Source organism: Macaca nemestrina, chromosome 12 (genome assembly GCF_043159975.1).
Source record: "Macaca nemestrina isolate mMacNem1 chromosome 12, mMacNem.hap1, whole genome shotgun sequence".
Lineage (NCBI taxonomy): Eukaryota > Metazoa > Chordata > Mammalia > Primates > Cercopithecidae > Macaca > Macaca nemestrina.
This window is the reverse complement of record NC_092136.1, coordinates 123,938,573-123,963,436: the sequence shown is the minus strand read 5'-3', so window position 1 is coordinate 123,963,436 and position 24,864 is coordinate 123,938,573. Positions and strand designations below refer to the sequence as shown.

Genomic DNA, 24,864 nt, shown 5'->3' with positions numbered 1-24,864 from the left:
TGGACAACAGAGTAGGACCCTGTCTCAAAAAAAAAAAAAAAAAAAGAAAAGAAAAGAAAAGAAAAAAAAAAGACTTCTGTATCCTGACTTAGGTGGTGGTTACATAAATATGTACACGGGATAGAATTGCATAGATTTACACATACATACATACAAGCATATTAAACTACTGAATAAGGTCTGTAGTTTCGTTAACATTATTGAACCTATGTCAATTTCCTAGTTTTGCTATTGTCCTATAGTCATGGAAGATGTCTCTAAGTGAGGAAACTGGGTTCAAGGGAATCTATGTATGACTTTTGCCACTTCTTGTGATTCTAGTAATTTTAAAGTAAAAAGGTAAAAAAAAAAAAAAGACATGCCTTCTCACAAGCACAAATTCCTACCTACAGGGAAATTCTGAAGTCACACTGTCTTAAAATGAGGGCCCCTGAATACTGATTTTTCTTATGGATTTGATTTTAACCCGAAAGGCAAAGACATGTTGAATTAGAGCAACCCAAGGTAAATACATTTTTATGAAATAAAGGTTAATTCTGTTAACAAAATTTTTATTTAAAAAATCTGAAATCAATGAAAAGTATCCTTTTTCTTTCTGCCTATGAAGTATGCAAAAGTAAAAATGGATTATTTAAAATCACTCAATATTAAAAATGAGCATAATAATAAACTTTACTAAATTATACATACATTGCTGTTAAAGCTAATACACTACCTAGGATTACAATTAGCAAAAATTCTGACAATCATTACATTTACATCTTTATACATGAGAGCAGAGGCTCTTTCTTCTATGCCCTGTGGATTGCATAATCCCTGATGAGAAGTTTACATCTACTACAACAAATTAGGCTGTAAACACAGGCATATAATTCCTTCCCTGCAGAGTTTGTCAGGTCGGGGAGGTCCTGAGAGACTTGCTGCTGGATATCTAATCAGGTCCAAAAGAATTATAAGCCTTGAGCAAATGCCATGTGCTCTATGACATGGTAGCTCTGGTGTGAAGTCCGGTTTTCCAACAAAACCTCTTGGCAAATTTATAAATAATAGTTTGACCTACACCTCAAAATGACTCCCAGAACATTCAGAGTCTGAGATCTATCCTCAATCCTTTTACCAGTGAAGGGAGAAGAAGATTCTTTGACTACATCTGGTCAAAATAGATACCTTCACAGCCAGTTCTTCCCCTAGGGCAGTGGAGGTGAAACACACATCAAGGGTCAGCACTGAGTTCTCTCAGTGGAAGGGAGGTGAGTTAATCAAGCTTCTATTTCTCCCTCCTGGATGTTGCTGAAAAATGGGGAAAAGAATTCTATTCAATAGCAAGAAACTTAGTGGTATGGAGCTCTGACTCTAGGGCTTGCATTTCTCTCACATTGTTCTCTCTGTTGGATTCATTCTTAGCCTGGTAATCAAGATAGCAATAGCAGTTACAAGTGAAACATCCAGAACAGAGGAATGTCAGGAAAGGAGATTTGTCTCTTAATTAAAAAACATATTGACAGGTGCTATACATATAGAAGAGTTTAAGTATCATAAAAATACCAGTTTGGTAAAATTTTACAAACTTAACAACTAATATGACTGTACCCAAATTAATTATGTTTCTCTCATGCCCTCCTACAAAGACCTGTGGAAGCACATTCAGCTTCCTTTCTTCATCCTCTGTCTAGCTAGGATGGAATAGAGGAGAATGTGCAGAAACACTTATGTGATTTGTGTGTGGTGAATCATAAGGCTTCAACTACCAAGGGTCTTCAGTTATCACCTGGTGACTTCATGGATTCTTACAGTAAGGTATCTGGAAATGCTATAGGAGACCCTTGTCTAGGAAACAGAATATGGGCATGGTCTCTGCCCTAAAGGAATCCTCCCTTACCTGGTGGACATCACAAGGAAACTGAAGTGTCTAGCAGAATAATGGAAACATAAGGAGAAACTAGGAAGTGGCCAGGCACAGTGGTTCATGCCTGTAATCCCAGCACTTTGGGAGGCTGAGGCGGGTGGATCATCTGAGGTCAGGAGTTCAAGACCAGCCTGACCAATATGATGAAACCCTGTCTCTACTAAAAACACAAAAATTAGCTGGGGTGGTGGCATGCACCTGTAATCTCAGCTACTCAGGTGGCTGGACAGGAGAATCTCTTGAACCCTGGAGGCAGAGATTGCAGTGAGCCGAGATCCCACCATTGTACTCCTGCCAGGGCAACAAGAGTGAAAATATGTCTTAAAAAAAAAAAAAAAAAAAAAGAAACTAGGAAGTGAAGAGCCAGGTGGAAGCGAGGGAGATGAGACACATCCACACAACCCAAGCTCAACAGCAAGTAGGCCTGTGCCTCAGCTACTTCACCTCTCTGTCTTCTAGTAAGGACCGGAGCAATTGTTTGTCACATTCACCCTGTGCAGACAAAAGACAGTGACTGAAATGTTGAGGAGTGGGTGTGGCAGTACATTCAGCACATTCAGACCCCATGAAACAAAGAGGAACTCACCCAAATTCCTACAGCCTGAGTCCCCTCCTCATGAATGAGATTTTGTAAAAAGAAATCTGTGTTCCCTACTAATGGAATTTTCTTTTGTCTTCCCAGAGTTTTGAAGACAAAAAATGCTGGCTAACAATAACTCCTTAGTGACTGAATTTATTCTTGCTGGATTAACAGATCGTCTGGAGTTCCAGCAACCCCTCTTTTTCCTGTTTCTAGTGATCTACATTGTCACCATGGTAGGCAACCTTGGCTTGATCACTCTTATCAGCCAAAATTGTCACCTCCACACCCCCATGTACTATTTCCTCTTCAATCTCTCCTCCATTGATATCTGTTACTCCTCTGTTTTCACTCCCAAAATGTTAATGGACTTTGTATCAAAAAACAATATTATCTCCTATGAAGGGTGCATGACTCAACTGTTTTTCTTTCTCTTTTTTGTCATCTCTGAATGCTACATGTTGACCTCAATGGCCTATGATCGCTACATGGCCATCTGTAATCCATTGCTGTATAAGGTCACCATGTCCCATCAGGTCTGTTCCATGCTAACTTTTGCTGCTTACACAATGGGATTGGCTGGAGCCACGGCCCACACCGGCTGCATGCTTAGACTCACCTTCTGCAGTGCTAATATCATCAACCATTACTTGTGTGACATACTCCCCCTCCTCCAGCTTTCCTGCACCAGCACCTATGTCAACAAGGTGGTGGTTCTCATCGTTGTGGGTATTAATATCACGGTACCCAGTTTTATCATCCTCATTTCTTATGTTTTCATTGTCATTAGCATTCTTCATATCAAATCCACTCAAGGAAGATCAAAAGCCTTTAGTACTTGTAGCTCCCACGTCATTGCTCTGTCTCTGTTTTTTGGGTCAGCAGCATTCATGTATCTTAAATATTCTCCTGGATCTACAGAGCAGGGAAAAGTTTCTTCTGTTTTCTACACTAATGTGGTGCCCATGCTCAATCCCCTGATCTACAGTTTGAGGAACAAGGATGTCAAAGTTGCACTGAGGAAAGCTCTGATTAAAATTCAGAGAAGAAAGATATTCTAATTAGAAGCAGTAATAATGTAAAGCAATTGAAGGACTTCAAATTTTTATTAGTGTTTTTCTTTTTTTTATTATACTTTATGTTCTAGGGCACATGTGCACAACGTGCAGATTTGTTACATATGTATACCTGTGCCATGTTGGTGTGCTGCACCCATTAACTCGTCATTTACGTTAGGTTTTTCATGAAGAGATTTTGTTGCTTCTACAGATGATGTTAAGTGTGATTTAATAAACTTGTCTTATCATTTCTCTTATGCAATCATCTTGTCTCTTTTTTTTTTGTTTTTGCATCTCTGGCACTTCTCACAATTTTACTAAATAGGTCACGGCATATTTGTAAAAGGAACATAATGCACTGATATTTTTCATTATCATTTTATACACTTCCTCTCTCCTGGGCTATTCTTAACTGGACAAATATGGTAAATTTCGTGAATTATAAAAATGTCAAAGTCATGGCTTTCTCACCTAAACACAGAAGTGCCAAATATGATAGAAGCATTTTTATTTTTATCAACTTTGTTACAGATACAGGCAGCTGGATTTAATGAAATGTCTCTGTTACAAATGTAGGTAGCATAAAGCAGAATCAGATCCCCGTGATCTTGTCCTTTTGTTCTATGTTCTCACCATTTTTCCTTTTATTATTCTGACTTTTCTTGTTCCCTTTGAGAATGGCAAAATTTGTATCACATGCCGTTTGCTTCTGAGAACCTCTATCAGTCCAGTCCATTTGATATAGCAAAGAATATGTGTATCTCCACCTTTTATTGCCAAAGTCAGTGTTAACAGAGGATGATTAGAGAAATAATACATTTGCACCTCAGGATTCCAATAACGGGGAATATAGATTACATTACAAAACTTTCATTTATTACTATCTAAAACAGCACTGACAATTTTGAAAAAAGCATGTAGTTCCTACTGTAAATGTTATTTTTTTACTCCTTATAGGTAAATACTACACATCAAGTTAGCAGAAATATTTTATACAACCTTTTCCTTATCCAATGTGGTTTATCATAAGAAATGTATATTAATGTTAATAAACTATATTTCTACAAATATTTTGTGGGCCTATTTAAATTTTATCTCACCACTAAGACAGGAAACACATTTTATATAAAGGTTGTCACCCAGATAGGAGTGCAGTGGCTCAATCATAGCTCACTGCAGCCTCCAACTCCTGGGCTGAAGTAATTCTTCCACTTCAGCCTACAGTTTAAACGTTTTTTTGTACGTATGGTTTTGGCCCATTTTTAGATTAACTTTTGTGTATAGCATGAAGTAGAAGACTTCTTCAGCCTCCTGTGTAGCTGGGACTACATGCACACACCATCATGCCTCTCTAATTTTTAAATATTTGGAGAAAAAAATTTAACTCCTGACCTCAAACAATCTTCCTGCTTCGTCCTCCCAAAGTGCTGGAATTACAGGTGTGAGCCACCATGCCTGGCTGAATTGGAGTACCTTGCTTGTGAACACCAACAATAAATGTATTATTTTAATTAATAATTAATAACATATAAAAATAATGACAATTATAAATCTGAACAACATTGGGGTTTAATTTATGTTTTTAGAGGTGAACTGTGATAGCCTCAGAGAAGAACTGCTCAGCTCCCTATCAAGAGACCTATCGGTGGCGTGCATGGCTGACTGAAAGTCTATAGCTGCACTTCTTTGGATCCACCATGGTGTTTAGGCAGAGTCCATTCTTACTCTGAGATGCCCTCAGTCAATGACTCTGCAGGGCGGGTGGGACTTAAAGAGAGCTGGCAATTTCCATCTCACATGGGTCTTTTCTGATAGGAAATCTTTGTTTAGAGACTTCCTATCCTCCCAACCAAGACTTTTTAGAACTACTCTGTGGTCTGAGATTTTCCTATGCGAACTTTCCATTTCTTTCTCCTTCATAGGTGACTTTCATCCTGATCTGAGGCCTTCATTGCTGACTCTTGCTTCCTCCAATTTTATCCTTAATAGGCATGTATAACAAAGTATGTGTTGGAGGTCTTATCATTTCTTGACATCTCCTACTTAGGGGACCCTAAATGACAAAGAAGACTTACATTAGCTGATTTTAAAAGTTAGTATAAGGCTGTGACAATCAACGCAGGTTAGTTTTGTTATAAAGTCAGGTGAACAAGTCCATGGGACAGAATAGAGACTCACGCCTGTAATCCCAGCAATTTGAGAAGCCCAGATGGGTGGATAACCTCAGGTCAGGAGTTCAAGACCAGCCTGGCCAACATGGTGAAACCCCATCTCTAATAAAAACACAAAAATTAGGTGGGTGTGGTGGCACACACCTGTAATCCCAGCTACTGGGGAGGCTGAGGCAGGAGGATCACTTGAACCTGGGAGGTGGAGGTGGCAGGGAAGTGACATCATACCACTGCACTCCAGCCTGGGTGACAGAGTGAGACTCTGTCTAAAATAAATAAATAAATATGAAATTGTATCTCCATGAGGGCATGTACTGAGAAGAGATTTACCAAAAAAAAAAAAAAAAAAAAAGATAAGAATATATAAAGAAAAAAGGAAAAATATATGGGATTATAGGAAAAAAAGAAAAACAATTATAGTACTTGATGAATTTTTTGTGAATAGTGTTTAAAAATAGGCTTAATAACATAACACAGGTATATTGTTAAAACCGAATTTATAATTATAATCCTATTGGTAGGAGTTTGTACGGGGGGCAGGAAGAGGAGGTGTGTGTGTGTTTTCAGTGGTGTTGACAGACCTGAAAGGTCCAAATTCTCACCTTTAAGGAGTCTGTTAGAAAACCTTTAGAGTAATCCAAGTTTGAGATGAAGAGGGACTATGAAAGCTGTAGAATTGAGAGAAAGTCCAGATCATTCAAAGAGGTATATTCTCTGGGACTTGGAGACTGGAAGAGATAGTAAGGGAGAAGGAGGTGCTTAAGTTTAGTTTGTGGATTATATGCCCAGATGGTGGTAAAAATAATTTATAAAATGATGACGTGAGAAGGAGCAGCCTTGGGAAGCCTAAGAAAACACTGAATTCAATTTGGGGCACTTTGAACTTGAGACACATAAATAGACATAAAGTAGAACTTTCTAAAAAACTGTTATGGCAGAAGTGCAGGCTATAGAGACAGAGCAGCGGTTCTCAAATATGGGCAATGCTGCTCCCCAGGGGATGTCTGACAATGGAGAAAATTTTGATTTAATGATTGGTGTGTCTGTGTGGTGGGGGGAATATCAGTGGCATCTAACGGGTAAGGTCAGGATGCTGTGCTTTGAGCCCTGTGCTACACAGGACAGCCCCACAACCTAAACTTGTCCAAAATGTAAAAAGCACCAAGATCAATAAATCCTGATTTATATACATATGGACGAGTAACAGGGGCAGGGGTGCCAACACCAACCAGGTTCTTGTTATGTGTCAGGCACATTTCTAACACTTTATGTGTAACTCATGTAATTCCCACAAAACGTTATGAGATAGCTTTTTAAAATTAGCCTTAGTTTATAGATATGCATAGGTTATATAGATACAAATACACATATACAAGGGGCAGAGAAGTTCTATCACTTGTCTGAGGTCTCAGAGAAAGTTAAGAAGCCTGGATTTAAACTCAGCCTGACTTGAGGCCCTGCTCCCATTCCCTCAACCATTTGGCTACATCTCTATTGTGTTGGTTTCCACAAGCATGTATAGTGTTAAAGCTATGATCTAATATTTTACTAACACAATCCTGGGGTCTTGTAGGAAGGTAGCAGAAATGGCAAGTGACTGTGCCCTGGACATTTCTCCTGTAGAATTGTGCATAGACTCCAGGGGATGATTACGAAGGGAGGCGCTCACCCTTCTGCAGTGGGAATTAGGACTTCTTGATGTCAAATTATAAACTGAGTGGAACACTGAGTCCCAAAGGAGCCGATGCTGGATCTGTGACACAGGTTGTAAACACAGTCTTGGTAATATCTACCCTCAAGGGGCTCATTAAACTTGGGAGGAAATCATAAAGTGGAGAATAATTTTTTGTGCTTCTAATCAACTTTCCCAGAACTATGGGACGTGAAATAGATTTTTATTCAAGTCATCTGACTTTAGGAGGCTCCTATAAGGTGGTTGTTTTCCTGCATACAAGAGAGGAGAACCTTCTGGGAAAATTCTCAAACAGATTTTATGGCATATTCCCTAGAATACCTCTTCTAGCATGTCGAAGATGGAGGTCTATGCTGTTGACAATTACTGCCTTCATCATCAGCAACTTTGACCCTCTCAGGACAGTGGGTAGGAAGGACTCTGATGGTCCTTCAGCAGTTAGTCCTCCAAGCATAGAAAGGTAAGCATTGAATCACTTTTGTCTTGATAATTTCCTTTCAAGCTCAAAACTATATAAATCAAAAGTTCTGGGGCAATACCATCAATTTATTGCTTTTTCCAGCTTTAGTCCTTAGAGAAACTTGAGGAGAAGGAAGGGAATAATGTGCAGATGCATTGGGAGGTCTACCAGCATTCTCACCAGACAGACACACAACATGATGGGGGAGAAAGGCAGGAAAAGGGAATTCTCAGGAATCACCATAGAAAGTATTAAGCCTTGGATGCCTTGCTATGTGTCTTCAGACACCCTTGGGTTTGTAAACCAGTAGATTCAGCTCTCCCTCTGGAGATAAAGAGTGAGGGTCCATTATTAATGTTTTCTACACCTGTTCCTACAGATCACACCCAGCAAGTGAATGGCTGTGGAAAATGACTCTTCAGTGACAGAATTTATTCTTACAGGATTAACAGACCAACCCGAGCTCCGATTGCCCCTGTTTTTCCTGTTCTTGGTGAACTATATGACCACCATGGTGGGCAACTTGAGTTTAATTAATCTAATTTGCCTGAATTCACACCTTCACACTCCCATGTATTTTTTCCTTTTCAATCTGTCCTTCATTGATCTCTGTTATTCATTTGTCTTTACCCCCAAAATGCTGATGAGCTTTATTTCAGAGAGGAACATCATCTCCTTTCCAGGATGCATAACTCAGCTCTTTTTCTTCTGCTTTTTTGTCCACTCTGAGTGCTATGTGCTGACAGCCATGGCCTATGATCGCTATGTGGCCATCTGCAAACCCCTTCTGTACACAGTCACCATGTCCCCTCAGATCTGTTCTCTGCTGATGTTTGGTTCATATGTGATGGGGTTTGCTGGCGCCATGGTCCATACAGGATGTATGATGAAGCTCATCTTTTGTGACTCCAACGTCATCAACCATTACATGTGTGACATCTTCCCACTGCTCCAGCTCTCCTGCAGCAGCACCTATGCTAATGAGCTGGTGACGTCTGTTATTGTGGGCACAGTTGTGATAGTATCAAGCCTCATTATCTTAATCTCTTATGCTTTGATTCTTTTCAATATCCTTCACATGTCCTCAGCTGAGGGTTGGTTCAAAGCCATCAGTACCTGTGGCTCCCACATAATAACTGTTGGCCTATTCTATGGATTTGGGCTGCTCGCTCATGTTAATTTATCATCTGATGGGTCTATGGGTCAGGGGAAGTTTCTCTCAGTGTTTTACACAAATGTAGTACCCATGCTGAACCCCCTCATTTATAGTCTCAGGAACAAGGATGTCAAACTTGCTCTAAAGAAAACCCTAAAGAAAATTACAAACTGAGTAGAGGCAATGGTGCTGCCTTAGCCCCTTTTCCAATTGCTGAGTCTTCCTCTCCTCTCTATCTGCTTCCTCCTATTCTTCTTTTCCTTCTCTCCATCTTTCTTTCTAAAGTCTTGTTAGCAAGATTTCTGCCTTTCTTCTCCCACTATGCAATGTAACTCTGTGGGTCTATCCTTGGACAGAAGAATCATCCTCCATCCCAAGGTGGCCCAAGCCTGAACTTTATTCCCCATACTGAGGCAGGAGAATAGCCCAGGAAGTTGGGGGTGAAGTCGGGGGTGAAGGGGACCTGTTGGACGTAGGCTAGCTTAAGCAATAGCGAAAGCAAAACCTGCAAGATAGCAGCAATAGAACATACGAAATAAGGGCGTAAGCGGCAAGTTGATGAGGGAGTAAGCAGTGAGTTGGAACATGTAATATAAGGCAAGTGAGTTGGAATGACTTGTAGCAATTTGGTCGTGAGAAATAAAAGTAAAGATGAGCAATTTGGTCAGAAGGGATAAAGTAAGGTTAAGCAAGGATGAGCAATTAACTTATGAGAAATAAAGTGAGGTTAAGGCACAATGAGGGAAAGGCAAGGATGAGCAATTCATTTACAGGAGAGAAGGTGAGGTTAAGCAAGTGATGATAAAAACATGTAAAAGGCCATGAAATGTAATAAACCAGGGCTGATACCTCTCATGGGTCAGCCTGATCCATTGCGGATCATACTGTGCTTAATAAACCTTTTGCTGCTTTGCTATATGCATGTGTGTCATGTCCAATTCTTTGTTCATGGCACCAAGAACCTGGGATTTCACAACATTAGCCAGTAACAATACCAGATGGAGATGCTGAGCTGATATACTTTCCTATCTACCTACTATTTTTTTCTTAAGTGTCACCCTCATCGATGGTATGCCAGGGAGGTGGATGCTGTCTGACAAATTCACTTTTTTCTTGCCTTCTCTGAAGCAATTACATAGAGTTCTTTCTTGTTTCATTAGTTTTATTATTTATAACTACATTAAAAGACAGAAGGGATGACAACAATTGTGGACAAGGTAAAGTTGTAAAAATCTCCAGAATTTTTCAGGGTTCTTTTAAGAGTGGTTCTTATTCTGGATTTCTGGCCTCACAACTGTAATGGAACTGCACACCTTCTTGCACCAAGGTTCTATTCTTACAGATGTTTACAGATGGATTAGGCTCACAACTCTATCCACCTTTCTCAAATCCTACCAATATAATGACAATACATTGGTCAACTTACATTTTGTTGTAATAGAATTGACATTGTTACCACCTTATTCATGTCCACAATCTCTGTGGATTGTGATTGTGATTAAAAGTTTTACAATGATATTCTTGGCAAAAGAATAAAGTGCCATGTATAATGAGTGTCAAGATTTTCTGTCTACCTTGCTGTGTAACAGGGGTTCTTATTGAAAAAGAGATCTAATACTTCTTTTAAAAAGCAAACAAAATTATATGGCACAAATTTGCCTGATTGAGATTTATTCTTGTAATATGTAAATTTGACTTTTTTGACAATAAAAAATGAAATCTGAGGCCCATGCTGTGTGCTGCATTTTTAACAAATCCCTTTACATTTAGATCTTCTTATCTTGTTCTCCAGAAGAAGAAATGATACGTGACTTGCTCAAGGTCACACAGCTTATGATGCAGGGCCTGATTTTTGAAACTATTGTTCGTCCCACAAATAAATTGAAAAAAAGAAGTCTGGGAAGAAAGAGGACTTCTGGGGAGTTATTTCAGAATGAACTGGAAGGTGGGGGTTGTATGGGAATGATGGTGCCTTCAGCCAAAATGCCTACAGCACAGAGATGCTCTTCAAGGCTTTGATCCCCAACTAGAAAAATACACTTGCCTCTGCAAAGGTTTGATTTTAAGGTAGGGTAAACAGGGTGAGCTCCAAAGACATGTTTCATCCAGATCTTTTAATAATAGTGATAATTTCCTGAATGGTGAGGCTGAGGAGTTTGGGTCAAGCCTTCCTGAAAAGGCATGTCAGTATTTCCATAGTAGTGTACGTACTGTACAGGCCTATTAGATAATATGCCTTCATTTAGAAACAAAAATAGTTACTCATAACAAAAAGAATAGAAAATAGGCTCCACACAGAAGTTAAACTGTCTATTGCCTATTACTGACAGTGGCAGGAGGCAGAAATGCCTAGGCAGATAGGGGCAGGTCCCTGGTTGAAACCCTACCTTCAAGCCAAAGACAGTTTAAAGCTTGAAAGCCAAGCTACAAGTGAAATCCATGGACTGGATTGAGAACCTGTCTTTCTTTCTAGTGCACTTTCCTCTGATTGATCCCCACACTTCATGTATTTTACATTTACCTACCCTTTCCCATTTGATTTTCTACACTGTTTTCTGCCCACCTTTGAATGGTGTATTTGCTTTAATCTTTTTTGCATACTTACAAACCAATCAGCATGCACTCCCCATTCTGAGTCCATAAGAAGCCCTGGATCCAGCTACACTGGGAGAGAAACCACCAGAATGCAGTGGTGGGGGGCCACCTCCCCACATCCCCCCTTGGCTGAGAGCTGTTCTGTCACTCAATAAAATTCTTCTCTGCCCATCCTCACCCTTTGAATTATCAGTGTAACCTCATTCTTCTTGGACATGGGACAAGAGCTCAGGAACTGCTGGATGTGGGTACGATCTATAAGATAGGCAGGCCAAGTGGGTGGGGTGCCTCTAGTGGCAGGACACGAGCTGAGTAAGGCCCTGGCTTGGGGTAGGGGGTGTCACAAGCCATGGGGGACCCCAGCTGGCAAAGTGGTTGAGAAAAATCCTGCATCATTACTACCTTGAATGAACTCAGGGCAAGATGCCCCTCAAAGGATATATCATAGGTAGGGGACATGATTAATTATCATTGTAATTTTTATATTTATACAAAGATACCATAATTTTTGAAAAGTTCTAAAACATTTTGTGAGAATAGCCTTAGAAGATGATATTGCTGGCTAAGTACTTTACTTCTATGTGATTAAAATTGTTGGTGTTAGAGTGAAGAGTCAAGTTTTTACATTCATTAGTATATTTATCTCACTTACTTAATTTTGTTTAAAACTTTTACTCCTGAAGCAGAATCTGAATATCTATATTTGCTTCTATCTTTCTTTTGCCTACATTCATTATAGTGCCTGGTTAAAGAGAAACCTTAGGCCGGGCGCGGTGGCTCAAGCCTGTAATCCCAGCACTTTGGGAGGCCGAGGCGGGCGGATCACGAGGTCAGGAGATCGAGACTATCCTGGCTAACACGGTGAAACCCCGTCTCTACTAAAAATACAAAAAAATTAGCCGGGCGTGGTAGCGGGCGCCTGTAGTCCCAGCTACTTGGGAGGCTGAGTCGGGAGAATGGCGTGAACCCAGGGGGCGGAGTTTGCAGTGAGCCGAGATCGTGCCACTGCACTCCAGCCTGGGAGACACAGCGAGACTCCGTCTCAAAAAAAAAAAAAAAAAAAAAAAAAGAGAAACCTTATAACTGTTTGGTTTGGATTTTGCTTTAAAGCACATATTTTAGAAGTTCATGTTCTAATAATGACATAGAAAGAGGTGTATAAAATTCATGTCTATAACCACCCAGTACTTAAAAAAAAGTAAAATGTGATTTGCAGGCATGGAATTACTTTGTGATCTAAGTATTGTATTATAGTCACCAGCACTCTCTCATGGAAAATGAATCAGCAAATAGCTTGACTTAGTTCTGTGAAGTCAACCGGCTTATTTTATAGGTTGAATTTCTTGTGTTGACATGGCAAATGTAATTGATTTCACTTTTTAATTAAAACCACTTCTAATAATATTTATAACTAAAGTTTAAATTAAAGTTTATTATCTTTTAAAATTAATATAATGAGGCCGGGCGCAGTGGCTCACACCTGTAATCCCAGTACTTTGGGAGGCCAAAGTGGGCAGATCACTGGAGGTCAGGAGTTCAAGACCAGCCTGATTGACATGGAGAAACTCCATCTCTGCTAAAAATACAAAATTAGCTGGGAGTGGTGGTGCATGCCTGTAATCCCAGCTACTCGGGAGGCTGAGGCAGGAGAATCACTTGAACCTGGGAGGCGGAGGTTGTGGTGAGTCAACATGGCTCCGTTGCACTCCAGCCTGGGCAACAAGAGCCAAACTCCATCTCAAAGAAAAAATTAATGTAATGAGAAAATTAGATATAAAATAACTTTCGAATGTATAAGCTTATTTTAAAATTATTGAATGCTTATAAGTTTTATATGTGTACTTTGGTAAAGATATAGATATTGTCAAATACTTCTTTCTTATTTGTTGTATCATAGTTTCTCCATACACACAATTAAAACTGGAAAACCATACTAATATATGTTAAAGACATATAAAACCTTGCTTTTTTTACATAAAAGCTTAATTATATTAATTATATATATTTTAAACACAGATTTTGTTGCACAAACTTAAAAGGGCAATATCCCAAGGTTTAACTTTCAGGAAAAACATTAAATTAGAAATTATATTTAGAGATTCATGACATGGTACCTATTTACCAACCAAGTTCATTTCATCACCCAAAGGAATTGAAATGTTATCAGGTCCTGGATTTGACATAGCACCAAGGCTGACTTATTAATGAAAAGGTTTTGAGGTACTGCTTTCCAAAAGTCTCATTCTTTCTCCTTTATGAAAATACATTGGGACAGAGCTTTCTAACTACCGTATAACAGATAGAATGGCAAAAGGGGTTTGAGGTTAAGGTACTGAGCCTAGGATAATCAGGTTGGGAGTTTCAGTCTGGTTGCTCTGGCAGATTTAGCTTGGGAAGGGCTCCTGGGTGGTCAAGAGTAAAGAAGTCTGATGTGACGGCACACCACGGCTTTGGTAGGAGCAAGAGCAGTGAGACAAGATAGCACTCATTGCTCCACTTTAAAATCCCAACCAAAGAGATGCTTCACCCCTGGATACCAGCTACAACTGTCACATGCAGAGGGTGACAGAGCTTATTGTGAACAAGAGGCCCAGGGGTTTGCTGAAGAGGTTGTCAGGTGCTCAAGAAGTACAGTGCCCAGCCTTAAGTGCTTCTGTCTGTGGTCTGGTCTCTCTGTTCCCAGATCAGATACTTCTGCCCATTTCCAGCTGGTGTATTCTGTTAGTATCATCCGTTAGCATGACTGGTCTAAAAATGCACAAGTTTTCTGAAAATTAGGGTATCTTTGTTATTTGGAAATATTAAGCAAAAAAGTGAAGCTGGTTCCAAACTGATTCAAAATAAAATTTGTCAATGAAAGAAAAGACTATTTGCTTTGTTTGAATGGGATTTCAATTTTAAATATTTGGCTATTTTTTTCAAAACAATTTTAAATTCTGTTACTTTTACATTCAAATTTGTTGTTGGTGGTGATTGTAAATATTTGTTAGTTATAATTACTAAGAATTCTCATACAGTAATTACAAGCTTTATTCACAAACCTGATAGAAAAAATTACTTTCCAGAAGCAAGCACAAATTTTTATTGACTGTTATGAAGATATTTTATTTGAAAATGTTATCTAATAAAAGTAAAATAATTATAATTCTGATTTTAAGTGTATTTTGGGTTTTAAATAATTCACATTAATATGGTACATACTGAAAGGACTCTGTTTCCTTATTTTATCAACAAATTTATCATATGCATTGAAATGAATTTCCCAAAATATTCATTTATAATTTAATGAATAATGAAAACAGTCAATATAATCACTACCGAGTTGATAAAGTATTGCCAGACATTTTTATTAAGTATTTTTCACTACATTTTTCCCCAAGTGTTTGTTTAGGTCTCCAACACCTAATCCAACAATATGAGATAGTTAAGTTGTTAAATAGCTTAGTCCAATTTAGGGCCAGTGGACTGGGTGCGCTCACTACGTAGTTCAACTTTTGTTGATAGCCAAAGAAATACTTGTATATTTAGCATTCAGAAAGTGAGGTGCTGTATATTTCAGTTTTGTGAGTTTTTGTAAGTCTCTTTCCATTACATATTTGGTAGACTTTAACATTATACAGAATCATGTAAATAATGTACACAGGACAGAAAATACCTAGAGGAGATTAGATAGCTACATATATTGTCACAGGTATTTCCCTCTGAATTTTCCTGTGTCCCTTTGATTCACCTTCTTTTAATTCCTATACCTGAACCATTACACTTTGTCCATTCAAAATATGTTAATAGCCTTTTTTTTTTAGTTTGTCCGGGACCTTGCTTTTTATTAATTATCACTATACAACAGTTTCATGCTGGACTTTTCAAAAAGAAGCTGTTGGAGAAATAATACAAAATAATGGTAAATATATACAACCTAAAATAAGTTTCCAGAGCTGAGGAGTTTTCTCCAGCTTCTGTTGGGCTCATAGTTTTGCAAGCACTTAGAAAGATTCTTTTCTTCCCAGATTTTCTCAATGCACATTATTATTTCTGTGTGAACTGGATCCATCTTATTTGCCTAAAATTAATGCATTAGTCTTCTTAGCTTATCTGTTTATTGAGCAACTCACAATTATCTCTCTCTTTTAAAAATGTTTCCTCTTCCTAAGTTGCCTCCATCACTGACTTCTCATTTCTAATGTTCCGACTCAGGGAATTCTCTAGTCAACCCTTGATTTTGAAGGACAGTCACACTGGCTATCCTTGAATTTTAGTGAGGTGGGCCTTTACAACCTTGGTAATCAGGCTCAGCAAATCTGAGGCATTTTGTGATAATGCTTTTCAACTCTTCACCCTTGCCAGACAGAGGATAGCAACCCTGGGCTTGAACTTTCAATGGCTCACTCATAAGCAGGAAACCTGGTTAGAATGGAATATATATAGAGGGGGCAGAGCCAGGAAAAGGATTGAGAAAAACCAGGAATACTAGGCTGGTCTTGAACTCCTGGCCTCAAGCAATCTGCCCACCTCGGCCTCCCAAAGTGCTGGAATTACAGGTATGAGCCAATGTGCTCAGCCTGTTTATTTCTTTTTAATTGGTGAAAGGTATGTTTTCTAGGTATAGAAATCTAGGTTGACAGTGTTTTTTTCTTTTAATAATTTAAAGATGTTGCATGACTGTTGACTGATTTATTCTGTATTGACAAAAGCCCTGTTTTTATCCTTCTCTTCATTATTTTGTATATAATATATTCTTCCCAAACTCTTACCCACCATCAGTTGCTTTTAATATTATTTTCTTTATTATTGGCTTTAATCAATTTGATTATTATGTACTTTGGAGAAGTATTCCTCATGTTTCTTCTGCTCAGAGTTATTTTGAGATTCTTGGAGCTGTATAGGTGTGTAATTTTCATCAAATTTTGAAAAATATTGGCTATTAGTTATTTAAATATTTTTTATGACTCTACTTTTTTGGGATTCCAATTACACATATATTGGGTCACTTGAAATTGTCTCATAGTTCACTAGTGCTCTGTTGATTTATTTCAGTCTTTCTTTCCTCTTTGTGTTCTCTTGTTATGCTCCCAAGTTCACTAATCATTTCTTCTGCAGTAATTTTCTGTTAATCCCATACTGTATATTATTTATTTTAATCATTTTATGTTTTATCTCTTGAAATGCTTACTGGTTTTGGTAATCTCCTTCATGTGTTTCACTAACATGCTAATTCTTTCCTCCAATTTCATAGCCATATGGGATATATTGGTAATAGCTGCTATTGTCTATATCTACTAATACTAGCAATGTGTCATTTCTGGATATTTTCTACAAATTGATGTTTTCCTCATTATGGGTTAAATTTTTGGTGTTGTAAACGGTATTGCTTTTTAAAAATGTCAATTTCCAATTGTTTATTACTAATAACTAAAAAAATTATGCTATATTTTGTGACCTTGCTAAAATACCTTATGAGTTGTCATAGTAGTAGTTTTTAGACTTTTGGGGATTTTAAAATATAGGCAATCATGTCATTTACTAATAGAGATAATCTTATTTCTTCTTTTCCAATCTATCTGCCATTTATTTATTTTTATTGCCTTATTTTACTGCCTATAACCTTGAGTACAATATTAAATAGCAATAGTGAGAGTGGAAATACTTTTCTTGTTTCCACTCTTAGGGGTAAGGGATTCATTTTCATCTTAAACTGTGAAGTTAACTGTAAATGCCCTTCATCAGGTTGAAGAAGCCCCCTTCTATTTAGAGTTTTTCATGCTTTTTCCCCCAGCTATTTAGATGATCATATAGTTGTATTTTTTAGTAGTCTTTTTTATGGTGAATTATATTGATATACAGAATTAAACCAGCTGGGCATTACCAAAAATAAAATGTACTTTCCATGATGTATTTTTGTTTTATGCATTGTTGAATTCAATTTGCTAAAATTAAAAAAAAGTTTGCATCTGCATTTATGAAGGTTATTTTTTTTTCTTATAACTACTTTGCTGCTTTTGTTATCAAAATTCTTGTCTATAAAATGTATTGCAATGTTTTCCATCCTTTTTAATTTTTCAAAGAGTTCATGTAACCTGAGTATTATTTCATCTGTAAATGTTTGGTAGAATTTAAGAGCAAAGCTGCATGGGTCTGGAGTTTGATTTGTGGAAAAGTTTTTAACTGAAAATTTAATTTTTATTTATTTTATTTTATTTTATTTGAAACAGAGTCCTGCTCTGTCACCCAGGCTGGAGTGCAGTGGCATGATCTTGGCTCACTGCAACCTCCACTTCCCGGATTGAAGTGATTCTCCTGTCTCAGCCTCCTGAGTAGCTGGGACTATGGGCGCATGCCACCACAACCAGTTAATTTTTGTATTTTTAGTAGAGATGGGGTTTCACCATGCTGGCCAGGCTGGTCTTGAACACCTGACCTCAGGTGATCTGCCCCCCTGGGCCTCCCAAAATGCTGGGATTACAAGTATGAGCCACCATTCCTGGCCTGAAAATTCAACTTTAAAAATATATATAGGGCCATTCCAGTTACCTACTTTTTTTTTAGTGAATTTTGGCAGTTCGTGTCTTTCAATAAATTTATCCTTCAATAGTGGTCAGGTTTATTAGCATAAATTTAAAAATTACAAAATTTTCCCTTACTTTTCTTCTGATATCTATGGGATTTGAGGGAACAGCTTTCATTTTTCATATTTTAGTCATGTGTGTCTTTTTTCGTTTTTATCTGACACATCTGGTTAGTGGATTATCACTCTTATTAATATAAAAAAGAAAACTTTCAGGTTAATCAATTTTATACATCTTTCTTTTCCCATTTGATTTTTTGGTCATTTTCGTTATCATTTATTGTTCTGCTTGTTTTGAATTTAACTAGGGGTTCTTTTTGTAGTTTCATAAGGTGAACACTTCAGTTTCTAATGTGACACCTCTCTTCTTTTCCTGTGTAGGCACTTAGGTGGCATAAATTGACCTGTAAGTATTCTATTTCAACACATTACACATATTTTGTGTTTACATTTTCTTTTCCTTCCAAAAGTTTTCTGATTTTCTTTCTGTTGCATCTTCTGTTATTTAAGAGCTTACTATTTTTCCCTGGTGACATTTTAATCAAAATAGTCATATACCGTATAAATCACACATTTAAAGGGTAAAATTCAACAACTTTTTGTTTATTCACAGAATTGTGCAAGCAAAACCATAACCAAATTTAGAATATTTTTCTCACCCCCACCATTCCCCACATCTTTAACTCTCACCTCCCTATTTCCCTACCTGCGCCCTAGGCAACCACCAATCTACTTTCTTTTTATGTAGATTTGCCTATTCCAGATCTTTCTTTTCTTTTCTTTCTTTCTTCCTTTTTTTTTTTTTCTTTTGAGACGGAGTTTCACTCTTGTTGCCGAGGCTGGAGTGCAATGGTGCGATCTCGGCTCGCTGCAGCCTCCGCCTCCCAGGTTCAAGCAATTCTCCTGCCTCAGCCTCCCGAATAGCTGGGATTACAGGCATGCACCACCACGCCCTGCTAGTTTTGTATTTTTAGTAGAGACGGGGTTTCTCCACGTTGAGGCTGGTCTCGAATTCCTGACCTCAGGTGATCCGCCCACCTTGGCCTCCCAAAGTGCTGGGATTACAGGCGTGAGCCACCGTGCCCGGCCTCTGATCTTTCTTATAAAATAAATAATAAAACAATGGTCTTTGTGACTACTTTTTCTCATCTAATGTATTTTCAAGGTGTATCATGCTTTAACTTGTAATGATACTTCATTCATTCACCACTACTCACCCTTTTTCTTTGCAGAATAATATTCCATTGTGTGAATATACCACATTTTGTTTACCATATTACTAGTTGGTAGATATTTGGTGTTTTTTCCTACATTTTGACAATTATAAACAATGGTGCTATAAATATTCATATGAAAGGTTTTATGCGAATGTATGTTTTTTGTTTCTCTGATGCATATAACTGAGAGGAATTTCTGAGTGAAATAGTAATCCTGTGTTTAACCTTTTGAGAAACTGCACGACCGTTTTCCAAAGTGGTTGCAGTCAGTTGGCATTGCCACCAGGAGTGTACAAAGCTTTCAATTCTTCACATCCTTACCAACATGTGGTTTTATTATTTTTTTAAAATTATAGCTGTCTTTGTGTGTGTGAGGTAATATTTTCCTGTGGTTTTGATTTGAATTTCCCTAATTACTAATAATATTGAACATCTTTTGATGTACTTATTGGCCATTTGTGTATATTCTTTGGAGAAATGTCAATTGAAATCATTTGCCCATTTTAAAATTGAGTGTTTTTTCTTTTTATTATTGAGTTTTAAGTGTTATTTAGGCATTCTGCATACTAGGTCTTTTAAGATTATATAATTCACAAATGTTTCTCCCATTCTTTGGGATTTTTTACTTTCTTAATAATGTCCTTTGGGAATGACCCTTATTTTGAGGAGTTGGAAAACATTCAGAGAGTCTGTGGCTTTTTGGCTAATAAAAAAAACCCTCTATAAACATACAATGATTTCCTTTTTCTTTTAACTACATAAGGACTGTGTGTGTAAATACGAACTCAATGTATACATATATTTCACATAAATGTTTTTATAATTGTTTGAATATGCTAGGGCAGCTGATTTGATTTAAAGCTTCAAAGAGTAACTCACTTAACAGATAACAAGTATACTCTATAGTTAAATTGAATAAACACGATTTCCTATTACGAACATTTTTCACAAGCTTTCTGACTGAGGTAGAAGATGTTGGCGTCCTGCCTATAGTAGACATTGTTCCTTCCCTTCTCTCTAATGCCAGAAAATTTCTCTCATGATAGTGGCTGAAAATAAGAGATAATCATTTGACAGTCCTCCCTGCAACGAGGTTGGCTGTGTGGCATATTTCTGACTGGTAAGACATAGAAGGAAGTCATTTTTAGGCTTCTGGAGAAGACTTAGCTCAGAATAAAAAGAGAGGGATACCTGAGGAGAGTTATTCTGCATTTTTTTTTTTTTTTTTTTTTGCTTTCTTCTTTGGATACAGGTGGTTCTTGGAGCTATAACAGCTGTTTTGTGAACATAAAGTGAAAACCCTGAGGAATAAGTTCAGCAGACTGAGGACAGTGGAATGGATGAGGATGGATCTTTGATGAGAGGGTTTAGTTGCTGAATCAACACTGGGACACTCTGCCTCTAGATTTATTGTTATGTGAATGAAATGAGCTCCTATTTTAAAGAGATTCTGTAATTTGAAGAAATTTTTTTCTAACTGATAACGTGGGTTGAAAGTTTATGTTTCTTAGAAAGTAAATAAAACGTATCATTTTTACAGATGAACATCTTGGAGTATATTCTTAATTGTTTTATGTAAACATTGAAAAGAAAACACTGTAATTTATTATGATGAGAAGGAGAGCTTGTGAAGATTTAAAATTAAATTTTAAATGTAACCTCCCCTGGCTAGTGTTTTTTGTTTTTTTTTTTGTGCACTCTTACAAACTCAGAAACATGAACATTGTCTAATATTCTTTTTCCGATATTTGTGAGAAAAATAAGAAATTATACAATACCAGATGTGCTCAAAATACTTCAATTAATCAGAATAGTTCTTTCATGGCTTCTCATTAGCTATAATCTGACTCAATTTCCTTGCTAATTTTAATCGAAACTGAATAATAGCTTTGAAATTTACACTTTGATTATATAGTTTCAGTTGTTCAGTGGGTAATGGAGAGCCATTGGAAGTTCTAAAACTAGGGAAGGCAGAGCTGCACTTTCAGAGCTTATTTTAGCAACAGAATAGGTGGCTAATAAGAGGAACTATGTGGGAAAATGCTAGAATAACACTTAGAAGCTACTGCAATTCAATAGTACAGTCCCATTAAAACCTAAGGAGTGTCTTACTTGTGAGGTGGCTGAGAGAAGGGCATGGAGGTCATTGCGTTTGTAGACTCTAAGCGCCTAAGAACCGTGGAAATTCGATTCTGAAGACTTTCAGCCAGATAACATACTTTTCATAATTTTTAAAGGAGGGGCTGCCAGGTACCCTTCTCTGTACTTAGCATTAGGAGCAAAGTAGTAAACAAATCTGAAGTGATCTTTGTCTTTACAGAACTTATAGTTTTTAGGGGAAAACAAAAATTAAAGGGGAAAAATCCTGATGGAGAATCTGCCAGAAGTTATGAGAACACAAATAATAACAGTTGACATTTACTGATTATTTATCATGTGCCAGGGGCTGTTTCTACCATTGTATTTATTTCATTTAATTGCCACCACCCAGTGAATGGGATGTTATTATTAGTATCCCTATTTCAGAAACTATAAACCTGAGAAAGTAAAAACCTTCTTTAGAAGCAATGTAAGCCATTAAAAGTTATTTTGGTGATGTCCTAGGAGAGACAATACCTGAAGTGAGTTACTGCAGTCCTTCAAAAAAAATTTTTACATAAAAACACGAAGTCTCAAAGAGCCTGCATTGCCAAGACAATCCTAAGTCAAAAGAACAAAGCTGGAGGCATCACGCTACCTGACTTCAAACTATACTACAAGGCTACAGTAACCAAAACAGCATGGTACTGGTACCAAAACAGAGATATAGACCAATGGAACAGAACAGAGTCCTCAGAAAAATACCACACATCTACAGCCATCTGATCTTTGACAAACCTGAGAGAAACAAGAAATGGGGAAAGGATTCCCTATTTAATAAATGGTGCTGGGAAAATTGGCTAGCCATAAGTAGAAAGCTGAAACTGGATCCTTTCCTTACTCCTTATACGAAAATTAATTCAAGATGGATTAGAGACTTAAATGTTAGACCTAATACCATAAAAACCCTAGAAGAAAACCTAGGTAGTACCATTCAGGACATAGGCATGGGCAAAGACTTCGTGTCTAAAACACCAAAAGCAATGGCAGCAAAAGCCAAAATTGACAAATGGGATCTAATTAAACTAAAGAGGTTCTACACAGCAAAAGAAACTACCATCAGAGTGAACAGGCAACCTACAGAATGGGAGAAAATTTTTGCAATCTACTCATCTGACAAAGGGCTAATATCCAGAACCTACAAAGAACTCAAACAAATTTACAAGAAAATAACAAACAACCCCATCAAAAAGTGGGCAAAGGATATGAACAGACAGTTCTCAAAAGAAGACATTCATACAGCCAACAGACACATGAAAAAATGCTCATCATAACTGGCCATCAGAGAAATGCAAATCAAAACCACAATGAGATACCATCTCACACCCGTTAGAATGGCAATCATTAAAAAGTCAGGAAACAACAGGTGCTGGAGAGGATGTGGAGAAATAGGAACACTTTTACACTGTTGGTGGGATTGTAAACTAGTTCAACCATTATGGAAAACAGTATGGCGATTCCTCAAGGATCTAGAACTAGATGTACCATATGACCCAGCCATTCCATTACTGGGTATATACCCAAAGGATTATAAATCATGCTGCTATAAAGACACATGCACACGTATGTTTATTGCAGCACTATTCACAATAGCAAAGACTTGGAATCAACCCAAATGTCCATCAGTGACAGACTGGATTAAGAAAATGTGGCACATATACACCATGGAATACTATGCAGCCATAAAAAAGGATGAGTTTGTGTCCTTTGTAGGGACATGGATGCAGCTGGAAACCATCATTCTTAGCAAACTATCACAAGAACAGAAAACCAAACACCGCATGTTCTCACTCATAGGTGGGAACTGAACAATGAGATCACTTGGACTCGGGAAGGGGAACATCACACACCGGGGCCTATCATGGGGAGGAGGGAGGGGGAAGGGATTGCATTGGGAGTTATACCTGATGTAAATGACGAGTTGATAGGTGCTGACGAGTTGATGGGTGTAGCACACCAACATGGCACAAGTATACATATGTAACAAACCTGCATGTTATGCACATGTACCCTAGAACTTAAAGTATGAAAATAATAATAATAATAATAATAAAGTCTGTTTTATCAGGAAAAAAAAAAAAAAACACGAAGTCTCGAAGTAGACCTTGTGGGAAATTTCCCATAAGGAAGAAAGAGAGAAAAAAACAAAAACAATGATTTCCCTTCAGAGATGAAGGTGGTGGCGATGTGGGAGTTTATTTCTGGCTCTGCTTTGAGGTATGTACGAGCCCTAGAGGGAAGGGAAAACTTGAGTAAAAGTATTGAATCCCTGAGGAAGTAAAGACAGAGCATGATGCAGGGTGTAAGTACAGTTCCCTTATTTTCTATTATACCCAGAATCTATTCCCTGGGGAGGGGGCTGAGTAAGCTTCTACCCTTTTTATAACCAAGCACATTATATCATTAAACTAATATTAAATCTTCTATATCTTACCAAGTGACTAAACGGGTAATAATCAAGACTTCATTTTTCTCTACTGCTTGAGGGGAATCAAAGTCATAATCACAAATAAAGACATATAAGAAATTAAGACTGGACAGTATGTTCTTAGAATCAAAGGAACAAAAGCCTGGACACCTGAAATTACTTTTCCAGGATCACAGGGAAATAAGAAAGTGAAAGAAGCATCAAGGTATTCCGGACCCTAAGAATGGTGAGTTTCTGAATTCTATTTACATTAGTGTTTTCTTTCATTGAGATGGAAGCCCAGGGATCTAAGATACACCATTTCCGCTCATTTTGAACAATTCTGAAACTCAAGTGAAACTGGAGAATGTGTTTGAAGGGGGAGCAGAGAATGTTCAGCGACACTAGTAGGCTCAATGGTTGCCGTATTTACTGAGCAAGTTCCCTTTTCTTGGACAGAACCCTCTTTGTCCTAGATTGAGAAGTTTTTCACTGTGACCTAGGACAGTAATGTAACCTCTCCTAGACTCTGGTCCCCTACCAGTGGATTAGAAACAATGTATTGGTTTTCACTGCATCAGACTAATTTCATTAGAGGCCAGTGTCAGTTGCTTAGGCCTCTGCCTCCAATTTTGCTTCTGAGAGAAGGGCTCAGGTGAATGAAGAAATGATGAGATGGGAAAAAAACGGTTCGGTCCTGGTCCACCCATCTCCCTTATCCCTTGTTATTTCCAGCAGTCATGTTTGTATATGGGAGCACTGGCCTTCCCTCTCTAGGGCTCCTTGGTGGTGTTCTGTAAAGGCAGATTCTGTGGGTACAGGATAGGCTAGTGTCGGGCAGCCTCACTGTGGGAAGAGCTGGGCTGTCCTCTAATGCAACCATTTTCTCCCCCCGTTTCCAGAGATTCCCTTAAAGAAGA

The 24,864-nt window shown here is 37.9% G+C and overlaps 2 protein-coding genes across 2 annotated transcripts; both read left to right on the top strand.

Moving 5' to 3' along the window:
- The first annotated feature begins 1,124 nt into the window (after positions 1-1,124).
- On the top strand, positions 1,125-3,555 carry LOC105476297 (olfactory receptor 8B3). Its single transcript, XM_011732081.2, has 2 exons — positions 1,125-1,250; positions 2,589-3,555. Exon 2 carries the CDS (start codon positions 2,606-2,608, stop codon positions 3,545-3,547), a length of 942 nt encoding a protein of 313 aa, XP_011730383.1. The 5' UTR covers positions 1,125-1,250; positions 2,589-2,605; the 3' UTR covers positions 3,548-3,555.
- Positions 3,556-8,265: 4,710 nt separating this feature from the next.
- LOC105476298 (olfactory receptor 8C8-like) lies at positions 8,266-11,593 on the top strand. Its single transcript, XM_011732082.3, has 2 exons — positions 8,266-9,187; positions 11,583-11,593. Exons 1-2 carry the CDS (start codon positions 8,266-8,268, stop codon positions 11,591-11,593), a joined length of 933 nt encoding a protein of 310 aa, XP_011730384.2.
- Positions 11,594-24,864: the final 13,271 nt, after the last annotated feature.